The sequence below is a fragment of the Alnus glutinosa genome, chromosome 4 (genome assembly GCF_958979055.1).
Source record: "Alnus glutinosa chromosome 4, dhAlnGlut1.1, whole genome shotgun sequence".
Classification (NCBI taxonomy): Eukaryota; Viridiplantae; Streptophyta; class Magnoliopsida; order Fagales; family Betulaceae; genus Alnus; species Alnus glutinosa.
This window is the reverse complement of record NC_084889.1, coordinates 6486649-6499381: the sequence shown is the minus strand read 5'-3', so window position 1 is coordinate 6499381 and position 12733 is coordinate 6486649. Positions and strand designations below refer to the sequence as shown.

Sequence of the window (12733 nt, the reverse complement as noted above, 5' to 3'; positions counted from 1 at the left end):
ATCAAGTGATTTTATGGATGAATATTTGATAATTGCATAAAGCACTGCAACACAGTGTTTGTAATATTTTGTTAAATCAGTTATTTCAATTTATTCTAACAAGTACTTGAGGTCACCAAACAGTAATGACATTGCTAGACTGAAATGACAGTTATTTCAATTGTCCAAGAGCATGGGCAGGTATGTTTTCAAGTCATATTCACAAACCAACGATTATTTTGGAAGCCGTGACATCATATGAACTTTGGATATGGTACACATTTTTTGGGTTGTCAGGGTCTCATAATGATGTCAACGTGCTAAAATATTTTTCTTTATTTACCGAGCTCACTGGAGGGCGTGCTCCTCCAGTGAACTACTCAATTAACGGTAATGACTACATAATGGGATATTATCTCGTTGATGGTATATATCATTCATGGTTAACATTTGTAAAAACAATTTATGCTCCGCAAGGAAATAAGAGAATATTTTGCAAAAACTCAAGAGTCAGCAAGGAAAGATGTAGAACGTGCATTTGGGGTGCTTCAAGCATGATTTGCAATTATGCGAGGACCTACTCGTTCTTTTGATCATGATAGCGATATTGCATAACATGATTGTTGAAGATGAGCGACATCTATACCTTGGAGCAGATGATTTTCTTTACGATCAACTCGATGAGAGTCTCTACGAACCAGTGCCACACACTACGAATCAACAACTTATGGACTTCATTGAATGTCATCATCGCATTAGAGATAGAGTGACTCATTCTCAGCAGCAATCGGACATCATCGAGCATTTATGGCAAATACATAACCAATTGTAATTTTAAATTTCATATTATCGCATTATGTTATGTTACTCTTCTTTTGCAAGGGGATCGATCCCCCTCTCCTCTGTTTCTAAGTTCGATTTTTTCATTTGTTGCCTATGTAGTAGCTTCAATGATTTGGTGTTTATTTATTTAACTTTTTTTTTTATGTTTCATTGTTTTTATTAGCTATCTGTGTAATTTTTCTTTGTCATTGAGTTGTTTTCTTTCTTGGTAATTTTTTAGTAGCATTGAAGCTCATAGTATTTTCATTTTAGTCTCTGCCTAGTGATGGGTTCCGATGAGTGCATTTTTACTAGTGTTAACAAGAAACCCATTTTTTTTCAAATCAAAGCAGAATCAACATTTATCTCTTTTCGACAGTCCATAAGTTCTCATTCGTGTGGAAGTAAACAGCAAATGTGATCCTTCTAACTATATCTTCAAGAACAAAACAACAAAGCAAACAATAGACAGCTATAGATCTAAATATTAATCAAGATAGCGACAAACCTTCTTCATTTACATTACCACCATAGCAGTATAGATACAGCCCACAAAATACATCTTTCACTAACTAACCAAACAAACTATTGGATCATGTTTACATACTAACTATTTAGTCCACAAAATAGACTTTCACCAAAATATAACCCACAAAATACATCTTTCACTAACTAACCAAACAAACTATTGGACCATGTTCACAAACTAATTGTTTAGTCCACAAAATAGACTTTCAACAAAATACAGTCCACAAAAATACATCAACACATGTAAAAACATCAATCAATCTCAAATGGGAATGACCATATGTTTTTCAATGATTTCTATTTGACATGAATGAAAATTTACTTTTTTCATTGGAGACATGTTGCTTATATCCATACTCATAATTTCTCTGTCCTCTCTCGATTGCTCCATCTCAAGCTTCTTCTTTTTTACTAAGAATATTAGCCTCTTGTTCCCTTACCTTTCTTGATTGATCCATCTCATGCCTTTTTTTACTAAGAAGATTAGCCTCTTGTTCCCTTACCTCTCTCGATTGCTCCATCTCAAGCCGTTTTTTACTAAGAAGATTAGCTTATTTTTCCCTTTCCTCTCTCGATTGCTCAAACACAAGCCTTTCTTTTGTAAGATGAATATACTCCTGTCGTTCTTCAATTCTTTGATCATGAGATTTCTTCTTTTCTTCCATCATATCATTAACTACCCCTGCAAGATTCGCAGACCTATGGTCTTGCCACCTTCGAGTTTTCTCTCTCTTTTTGGGCCTTCTTACCAAATGGCTTCTCCAAGTCTACAATCATTGATGGAGACCCATTGTCGTCCCCTAAATGTATCGAATATAGAGTACAAGAAGGTTCTTGTACAAGTGATTTTCTTTTCTTCTTTTTTTTTTTTTTTTTTGTTTGACTCTTTTGGAAACAGTTCGTTTCCAGTTTGGATGAAATCTCAATGTATTCCAACAATGTTCAAAATTAAATGAGCCATCGTACATATTGTGATACATTGCTTTCACTTCCTCAATCTGAAAAAATTAACAGAGATTCAATAATTAAAATATTCATACTGATTAATTATTTGGCTCATTGACTTTAAGGTATAACAATCTATTCATACCTTGTCTTGTTCAGTAACACCATTTGGATGTCTTGCTTCGATTTGAGCTAAGCATCCACAAAACTTGTTGGTGGCAACTTGGATTGTTGACCACCAATTCGTTAAAGAGTTCACAGAACATTCACAGAAGGTAGGCTTCTTATGTTCATCATACTCCGCATGAACCCTCAACCAAAATTTTAAGGCTTTTTGATTGATACCATGAATTGCATCCATACTAGTAGTGAGCCAAGCCGATACTAGTATGTTGTCTTCTTCTACACCAAAGTTTTCTTTCCGCGGAATTTTTTTAGTAGTGAATTCCGTTTGAGGTTAGAGTTGAGTGTTTTGAGAATCAATACTCTTGTGAAAAGAAGCCGGCGTATATGCATTGTAACCATAATCTTCCTCATGTATGAGAGGGGGGAAGAATGTATCGTCATTCAAATACATCCTTAAAAAATGCAACACAAGGCAATGATAGGACAATGAAACATTACAAGTGATGTAATGAAATGACAAAGAAACATTACAAGTGAAATATACAATATTAGATTAAACTTATGCGTAATTTGGAGGACAAAGATGATGAATGCTAGGACATGTTAAATGAGAAGCCTAGGCCCTGGACAAATTCTAGAGCCTGGGCCCTAGACATATAAAAATGTCATTTTAGAAGAAGCAAATTCTAGAAATATGAACTATAGAAATTCACAATTCCACAGTTTGATTTGCATATACCCTCGAAAGAAATTATACGAAGCCCTAAATTGGAAAGCAAGAATCTCATACCAAAACCCTTTGTAACACGACTGCTATATATTTCAAGATAAAGAGGCAATTTGATTTGCAAACGACTATTCCACACAAATTCCCACTACAAAAAGAAAGAATGAAGGAAATGCAAAAAACCAAAAAGAAAAGTAACTGTACGAGTTGAAAATCAAAGCAAATCAACCCTAAATTCAAGCTCACACCAAACCCAAATGAATAAGAAAAGCACTTAAAAGATGAGTTACAAAGAGACCCACATGGTAATTCTCAAAAATAAATAAATAAGTAGCACCATACAAAAACACAATACCCAATTCCCAAAACGAGAGCAAGTGCTAGTCAAAAGATGAGTTACAGAGCATCCCACATGGCAATTCTCAACAAACAAACAGCATATAGTGAAAAAACGCAATATCCATTTCCCGACATAAACTTCGAGATTCATCAACCATTTTCAAGGTTTTCTATCTTATGTGGATACTTAATCCAAGGTTCTTAAAGTTGACAGCTTGTGAAAGTGTGGTGCTTTGGATGTGCACACTGTAAGAGTTGTAGAGGCAAGAGGAGGAGTTACCAGAGGTAGCCAGATCTGATAATACATTGAGATCTTATGCTTCACCACGATTCTTGCATGAAAACAGACAAAAGAGACCATAGAGAGAGAGAGAGAGAGAGAGAGAGCAGACCTTGAGAGACAAAGAGAAGATGAGGGAAAGAGCAGACCTTAAGATACAGAGAGACGAAGAGACGAGAGAAAGAAGTAAAAGGTGGAGGAAAAAAAAAAAAAAAGAAGCAATCTCATCTATCCTTTTCGCGCCTGAAATATACAATAATAATTAAAAAAGAAAAAAGAAAAAAAAATATGTGTGACCAATGCAACTAAATATATTCTAATTTTTGAATAGATAAGCAAATGGAGAACGTTTTTGGCACTTTCATTATCTATTTTAGCCAAAAGTAAATTTTACATAATCCACTGTGAATGCTCTAAGTTGGAAGCCTCTTGCTGAAATTGGCACCCCTATAATCTTCTCATCTTGGCATGCTTTTTGCAACAAAGAACTAAGACTCTCCGCACAAAATAGGAAAAGGTAAGGGGAAAGAGGATCCCCTTGCCTTAATCCTCGTGTTGGTGAGAACACATCGAGAGGAGATCCATTGAGTTGGACCGAATAAGACACAAAGCTAACACAACTCATGATGAGCTTCACTCTTTGATCCGCAAAACCTAGTCTTTTCATCATGGCTTCCAAAAATGACCATTCAACTCTATCATAGGCTTTCGACATATCCAGCTTGATATGCAATACCCCTTCTTCCCTTTCATGTGCGTGCTCATAGTGTGAAAGGCCTCGTAGGCCACTAAGATGTTGTCCATTATCAAACGCCCCGGCACGAAAGCGCTCTGAAAATGAGAAATGATTTGATCCAACACTAATTTGAGTTTGTTAGCAATGGCTTTTGAAATGATTTTATTCAAAACACTACAAAGACTAATTGGTCGGAAATCGCTGACCAAAATAGCATTAGACTTCTTGGGAATCAATGATAAATAAGTTAGATTTAAAGAAGGATCGAAAATACCATTATTGAGGAAGTTGAGAGCTGCCACACAGATTGCATCACCCACTAAATCCCAATGTTTCTAGAAGAAACAAACTCCAAAATTGTCCGACCTAGGAGCCTTCAATGGCTGCATCTGAAACAGGGCCACCTGCATCTCCTCAGGCAAGAAAGGCTTTATAAGTGCATCGTTTATTACTGGAGTTACTCGAGGAGAGATAGCCTCTAGCACCTCTGCAACCCCCTCCACCCCTGAGGTCGTGTAAATATGCTGAAAATACAAGGAGAAAGCTTCCCCAATTTCTTCAACCGTGGCCCACTGATTTCCTGCTTCATTCCAGATTTTAACAATATGGTTAACCTTCCGACGGTGGTTGGCCCAAGCATGGAAATAGCTGGTGTTCCTATCTCCCTGTTTGAACCAGTTGCGTTTTGCTCTTTACTGCCATCGTATGTCTTCCATCTCCAAGTGGTGATCGACCTCCTTTTGCAGCTGAATAATAGCATCCAGATTGCCAGGATGTTCTTTCCTTTGCAGATGATCCAACCACTTAATTAGGGATTTTAAACTTCTAGGCACATTACCATACTTCTGAGAACTCCATTCAGTTAAAGCTCGCTTGCATTGATTCAACTTTTCTATGGCTATCGACATGTTCGTGTCATTGTAAGAAACCATTTCTCCCCATTTCAAATGAACAATATCAGCACATTCAACATCCGTATTCCAACAAGCCTCAAATTTGAACGAATTGTTTCGCCGACGGACCCCTGTTGTAGAAGCTAACCGTGCCCATAGAGGTTTATGGTCAGAGGTACAAATCGCCAAAACTTGGACTTCCACTGCTGAAAACTTCCTGCACCAACCAAGGGTGGCAAGGGTATCAGAATTATGATTGCATACAGAATGTTTACAGAACAGAGAGAATTGGTTTCAATCTTTCGTTGAATTGTATTGAAAAATTAAGTCTAAAACTTTACAAAGAGATATTTATACATCCACATTCTGCAGTAAAGAAAGATAGCAGAAAAGTAACTATAGTTCAGCTAACTAACTAAGTTAACATCTAACTAACTATGTTAACAAGATACAAACAGCTAGCATAACAGGAAAAAATAGACAGCTCATTCTACACGTGCTCTCATACTACACGTGTTATTTAATAAAGGGCTTGGTCTAATCTCTCCTTGACAAAATCCGTCGACCCCAGTTTGTTCTCCAAGTAAATTTGGACCCTTTATAGCCTAGGTCCCCCAGATCACACTCCACCAAGGTTGAATGAAAGTGTTCCATCTATGTAGTACTGCGTAAAAGCCCCCCAACCTTCTTGGTTGAGTCAATGATTTCATTGAAGTCCCCAATGCAAAGCCAATCTTGAGGAGAATGTACTGAGATGGCGGAGAATTTCCCAAAACTCTGCTCTAGAACCGTTGTCTGGACTACCGTAGAAACCCGTAAACTTCCACGGTAGCTCAGATCCTGCCATAGATACTCTGGCACAAATATGCCTTACAGAATAATTCAAAACATCAACTACAGTAGGGTCTTTCCAAAGGAATTCATCCCCCCCGCTTCTACCAATCGGCTCCACAGTGAGCATTACACTAAATAGGGACTTATGTATTATAAACAATTAAATTATTGAGCACAATGTAGCTCTTTGGGTTTTACCCTATAGACGTAGCTCATAGATCGAACCATGTAAATTATGTCTATTTTATCTCTCTTGCTTCCGCTTTTATTCTATTTTAGATTTATGCACAAATCTCAACAATCATAAATTTTTAGCAAGGTTATTTTTTATTTATTTATTTATTTTCTTTTTTTTGCCGGGAGAAAATACATTGCAACCCCGATAATAGTTTGGTGGGACATTGTTGCAATTGAAAGGTTAAAAAAACATTACAAATTGCATGATAGTTAGAGGGGGTATATGTACTTTCTCGTCTTTCTTTAATATAAAATCTTTCATTTTTCCCTTCATTTATGGTCTTAAATTTTCTATTACATCTGTAGAGTTTCCTAATGATTGAATTTTTGTCTAAATGATACTTAGAAGAAAAAAAAATCTATTTTTCACTCTAATTATAATATTCAAACGAATTGAGATTTCATTTTGACTACTCATGAAACCGTTGCATGCCAAGCACATAAAACTATAAGTAAGAGGTCAAGAAAATCGAATAAATAATCCGTTTATTAATAGAGAAAATATTATATAAAGTGACTAAAGTCACATAAATAAAGTACGAGCATGCCATAAAATGTGACGTGTTACAAGGATTAACCTTATATTTATTCGCCTTTGAAAAATAAAATGGAACTTATAGCTCCTTAATTGAGTGACTCTTGGTCATTTATTTTCTTATCTTCTTAGAAAAAGAAATACATAGAATAAGTTAACACAGGTTCATATAAACACCCTTACAACTTGGCATAAGCCTCTGCCTCCTCTTCGTCCACCAGAGTTTTCAATTCGACATTATCAGAATTCTTCACCGAGCAATTGGCACGAATTTCCCCATCTGTGCCCGTCAACACGCTCATTTGTCCCATTTTAATCATTGACTTGGCGAATTGCTCGAAGAACAGATCCTCATCGTCAGCAAAGCTAGTGACTATGCCCTTTGTCCTGCTGTCCGTGTACAGGTCTTGGTCTGATGTGAGCAAGCCTTGGTGTTTCACGAGGTCAACATAGTACTTGTTATCGAACTTGTCGGGCGTCCGGATATCCAACACGGTGGTGGCGTCGGTATCTGTCGTGGGACAAATCTCTTTGAGGTCATTGGCAAATTCTGGATCCATGGTTGGGTCTGGAGTTGGGTAGAGCCGGCCACCAAAACCGAGGCAGTGGCCAAGACCAATGGTGTGGGCGCCGGAGAGCGCTACCAAATCGGTGGCGTCCAAGTTTTTGAGGGCCAAAGCCTCAAGAAGGATAGCGGTATTGTTATCAGGTGAGGGAAGATTTTGTATTGTTGCTTCCTGTGTAGCGAAGGATAGACTATCCTTCCTTCCCAGTGGTACTTCGTAGTCGGGACCTCCTGACTGCAGTGAGGAAAAATGCATAGAAAGAGAGGCTTAGCGTCAGTTACACAAAACAACAGCTAATCCAAAGGGCACAAATTTCTGTAATCCCGTTTACGACGTGTGATTGATCGAGTGAAAAGAACAAGTTTTTTTAATAATTTTAATTAAAAAAAAAATTACAAATTAAAATTGAAAAACATTCTTCCAACCCATTTTTTAAAAGCTTTGCATGTCTCTTAGCATACGAAAACGTTACACTTTTAAAGAATAGGTTAAAAAAAACTTATATTCTTAAAAAATTATGCACTTCTTACATACTCACTAAAAAAAATGTCAATTTTATAAACTAATTTAGAAGAATTTCCTACCTAAGAAATTTAAGTTATGTTTGGTAAAAATTGTTGAGTATATATATATATTTTTTTTGAGTAGTAGTAAGAAATGATTGATGGGATATAAAGTAAAAATAATTTGTATGGAAAAGTAAAAAAATTTTGTATTGTAGTGAATTTTTTTATTTGAATAATAATAAAAAAATTATTGATATAATATAAAAATTGAAAAAAAAATTAGAATGTTTTTAAGTTAATTGTTTTTAACTCCCTCCCCTTCCCTCCCCTTCCATTCTTTTCACTTCTCTCAATTTTCAACTTCAAAACATTCTCAACTTTTTATATCACATCAACAATTTTTTATTAATATTTAAATTAAAAAAAAATCACTACAATACAAATTTTTTTCACTATTTTAGATAAAATTTTTTTATTTTATATTACATCAATAACTTTTTACTGGTACTAAAAAAGAAAAAAAAAGAAAAAAAAAATCCCTTCATATGTGAGAGGAGGAGGATACCAAACGGGCCAACCAATATCCTTATCTAAAACTAGAAAAAGCTATACCAAGTCCAAGAGTTAATGGGTTATAAAGACGTAAAGTAAAGTGCAAAGTTTGAGGATAAATATTCGAAACTCAATTACTTCCTTGTCCCAGTGAGATATTTTAAGCCCATTGGGGATTTAACAAATGGGGGGTAGCCAGGCTTTAATGGAGAACAGACAGAAAGTTAGATATTTTGGTATCTGCCAGTCTTAGATGCATTAATCACCCTTTGAAACCCAGGCTTGTCTACTTTATTTTTTTATTATTATTTTTTTTGCTTTTTTGTAAGTGGGCTTATCTACTTTATTGATTTTAATTCTCTCAGTTAGCAACGCCTTCATCATTAATGCCAATAGCTAACCCTTAGCCCCCCTATTAGCCACCGCTATAATTTCTGTTGGTAAATAAGGAAACATTTCAAATTCAATTAACGTCATGAATAACATGAAGATAAAACGATAATGGGAAAAATACACATAACCTCCTCAAATTATCATTCAATTGTCAATGTATCCTTTAAACTACCAATTGTGTCAATCTCCCCCCTTAAACTATCAGAAAATGTCAATGTCCCTCCTAAGACCAACAAAAAGACAAAAATGACCATAATTTTTTTTTAATAAGACAAAAATGTCCTCATAAATTCAAAAAAATTAAAACTAAAACTAAAAAAATTAAATAAAATAATAAATAAAAAACGAAAAAAAAAATATTTACAAAAAAGAACAAATTTTTTAATTTTTTTTTTAAAAAAAGTAAACAAAAAATAACTGATTTTTTTAAAAAAAAAATGAAAAAAAGAAAAAAGAAAAACCTGTTTTTATTAAATTAAAAAACGAAAAATAACAAATTTTTTTAAAGAAAATAAACGAAGAAACAAAAAATAACTGAAATTTATTTTTATTTTTTTTTAAAAAAAACAAATGAAAAAAAAAAAACAGTTTTTATTAAATTAAAAAACGAAAAAGAACATTTTTTTTAAAGAAAAAAAAACGAAAAAACAAAAAATAACTGAAATTTATTTATTTATTTTTAAAAAAATAAAACAAATGAAAAGAAAACCAGTTTTTATTTAATTAAAAAAACGAAAAAGAACAATTTTTTTTTTTTAAAAAAAAAAAAAGGAAAAAAAAAAACTGAAAATTATTATTTAAAAAAAATAATAAAAAACAGTTTTAATTTATTAATTTTTTTTTTGGAATAATTTTTTGTTATTTTATATTTTTTTAATAATTTTTTTTAGTTTTTATTTTATTTTAATAATTTTATGAAGGGCATTTTTGTCATTAGGGGGACATTGACATTTTCTGGTAGTTTAAGGGGGGATTTTGACACAATTGGTAGTTTGGGGGGTACATTGACAATGATGTGATAGTTTGAGGGGGTTATATGTACTTTTCCCAAAGTTAATATATATAGCATTATTCAATTTATGCTCATGTAGGCTATGAAAGTAACAGAAAAATTATATTTACCCCCTAATTACTGCTTTCCCCTTCATATTACTACCGTCCTTTTTTCATAATTTTTATTCAACATTTAAAATGTAATGCTATTTAATAAACTGTTATACAATTAAAATAATATAATAAAACAAATATTAATTCAAAGACTAAATTTTACCTACTTCATCAATTATATAATTGTCTACTAATATTTTAATTTTTGTAATATTTCCTTCACAATTGGAATATCGACCGGGGTAGGTTTACACGACGTTCAATTTGCATTGAATGATGAAATAAGAGAATAAGGGTAAATTCATTGCATTTACCAGGACAACAGAGTCACGCGCGGCGAGAGCAGTGATGTCAGCGCAAGAGACAACCCGTCCGCACTTCTTGTGGACACGCTCACGAAGGTCTTCGATGATCTTATATGCCTCTTTTCTCAAGAACTGGTTCGCAGACGAGTTCTTCTCACTTGGACCGCTGGCTGATTCATCAAGCAACACCGAAGCATCACATCCCTGTATATTCCAAAAAAAATTACACCGACAGTCGAGCGATATTGCCCTAATGTTCAAGGCCGGCACAGCGGCACAAAAAATTACACATGGTGAAAGTTGCATTTAAATTACACAAGACACCAAAAATATAAAATACCATCCGACCCAACCCGACCCTGATGTTCACGGCCGGCACAGTGAGCCACTCTATCGACCTAAGGATTACTGCTATCTAGAAGAAATGCTTAGGCATCAATTTTATTGGCTACATTATTACCAATTCGGACGGTAATTAATTTATTTGGACTGATGAGTCATTCATCATCGAACCTCTCACAATTGTTGTACAAACTGATGAGTCATTTTTGTTTTTTTCTTCTTTTTTTTTTTTTAAAAAAAAAAATAAGTATTTTTTATTTATTTTTTAATAAATTTATATTATTTTATTAAGATTAGACATGTCAGCGCCACGTGTCACTAATAAGATGAAGACACGTGGCGCTGACGTGACATTTGACGGAATCTGTTAAAAATTTTAACAGAATTTGATGCCAGGGATCGATTTGTAATTATTGCATATCAGAATGACCTCCCATGAACTTTTTAAACCATAGGGAGTGAAAAATAATTATTGTATACCACAGGGACCAACGGTGCAATTATTCCTAATTTAATTTTACAACTTGTTATGAGAAAAGATTAAAAGCGTATGGGATATTTTTGTCACCTGAACAAAGCAGTCATGGAAGTGGACACGAAGCAAGCCAGCGGCTTGGCCAATGTCTTTCTTGAAGACCTTCTTGAGCTCTTTTCTGATGATGGATTCAAGCTTAGGACAGCTAGAGTCGTAGAATGACCATGACAGTCCCTTTACTATAGGAAGAGCCGAGTAGTCTAGTTCGACCTCTGAGGCACAGGCGTAGGAAGCCAGCAATAGTGAGGAGATGAGAAGCACACAAGAAAAAGAAGCAAAACCAGCCATGGTGGTTTAATTTGTTGTGCAGAGGGAGAGGGCAGGAGGGGGGCTTTATATAGAGGCAGATGAAGCTTTCATCAAAAGCTTATAGACAGAAAATTTGAAACAGTCTTTGCTTGAGGCTGCTGCCTCAAAAATTGAAAATAAAGAACTCTAAAAAGTCTTCTTTTTTTTTTGTTTTTTTGACATGTAAAAAGTCTTTTTATTCTTTTGGCTCCATGCATAGACTTTTCGAAGGACTGGAACCTCTGAATAGTTGAAAATGATGAAATAGGCGCGTGGCAACCCCGAACACGTCTCTATTATTCTCTTTCACATTACAACTTGAGATCCGAAGCGTGTGAATCGTACGTGTTGTGATTAATCCCTTCGGAATAGAAACGGTGGAGTTTTGAAGAAAATAGAGGCATTGTGGATTAGGTGTTGACGTGTTGTCATATACTCTTAACAGATAAATTTGATATCTTCCGTTCGCCAATCAAACTTGGCAGACAAGAATTAGAAAGAAAAAAAATTATGAAAATTAATTTAAAGGGAAAAAGTAGTAAGGGATGTGTTAAGACTATAATCAACAACATCGAATCATATTTTTAGTTTGAGGGAAAACTTCAATTTATCCCATGAAGTTGTTACCGATTTGCAATTTTATCACCAATGTTTCAATTTTGTTAATTGCACCCCATTAAATTTCAGAAATTTTCAATTTAAGGATTCCGTCCAATTGATCCGTTTAAAGAGATGGAAGTGACCCCACGTGCCTCACACATGCCTTTTTTTAAAAAAAAATTGACAAAAATGCCCTCATTTGTTACAAAAACGCATCGTTTTGATAAAATACCAAAAAAAAAAAAAACTCAACTCCACGTACGTCATTGTCTTCTTCATCCAACCCCCATGCAAACCCACCACCATCCATTCTCCACACGTCTCCCGGATCGCCGACGGCCAACCCAACTGGTACGCCATCCTCCAGCTCGTTTAGCCGACTCAAAGCCTCGAGCTCATCACTCATAGGAGGTGTTGTTGGCAGCGTATGTTAGCCATTTTTGCTATTTGTTTCTTCGCTTACCGGCGAAATACATGGGTGAAGGACTCTGGCTCTACTACTAGCAAGCCCAGGTCCTCGTGGGTCCCATTCTCCAAGAGATCATGTTCCACAAACAC

The 12733-nt window shown here is 34.9% G+C and overlaps 1 protein-coding gene across 1 annotated transcript; it reads right to left on the bottom strand.

Moving 5' to 3' along the window:
• Window positions 1–6911: 6911 nt before the first annotated feature.
• Window positions 6912–11610, bottom strand: LOC133867220 (peroxidase 12-like). Its single transcript, XM_062303936.1, has 3 exons — window positions 11321–11610; window positions 10420–10614; window positions 6912–7781 (listed from the first exon to the last, which is right to left on the bottom strand). The coding sequence occupies exons 1-3, from the start codon at window positions 11573–11575 to the stop codon at window positions 7161–7163; spliced, it is 1071 nt and encodes a 356-aa protein (XP_062159920.1). The 5' UTR covers window positions 11576–11610; the 3' UTR covers window positions 6912–7160.
• Window positions 11611–12733: the final 1123 nt, after the last annotated feature.

What these genes read in the sequence shown, in the direction of transcription:
- LOC133867220 (XM_062303936.1), bottom strand. Translation starts at nt 11,575, where the DNA reads ATGGCTGGTTTTGCTTCTTTTTCTTGTGTGCTTCTCATCTCCTCACTA. An exon ending in TCCATGACTGCTTTGTTCAG is followed by an intron (nt 10,615 to 11,320) that starts GTGACAAAAATA and finishes TGGAATATACAG; the next exon opens with GGATGTGATGCTTCGGTGTT. An exon ending in CGCGTGACTCTGTTGTCCTG is followed by an intron (nt 7,782 to 10,419) that starts GTAAATGCAATG and finishes TCCTCACTGCAG; the next exon opens with TCAGGAGGTCCCGACTACGA.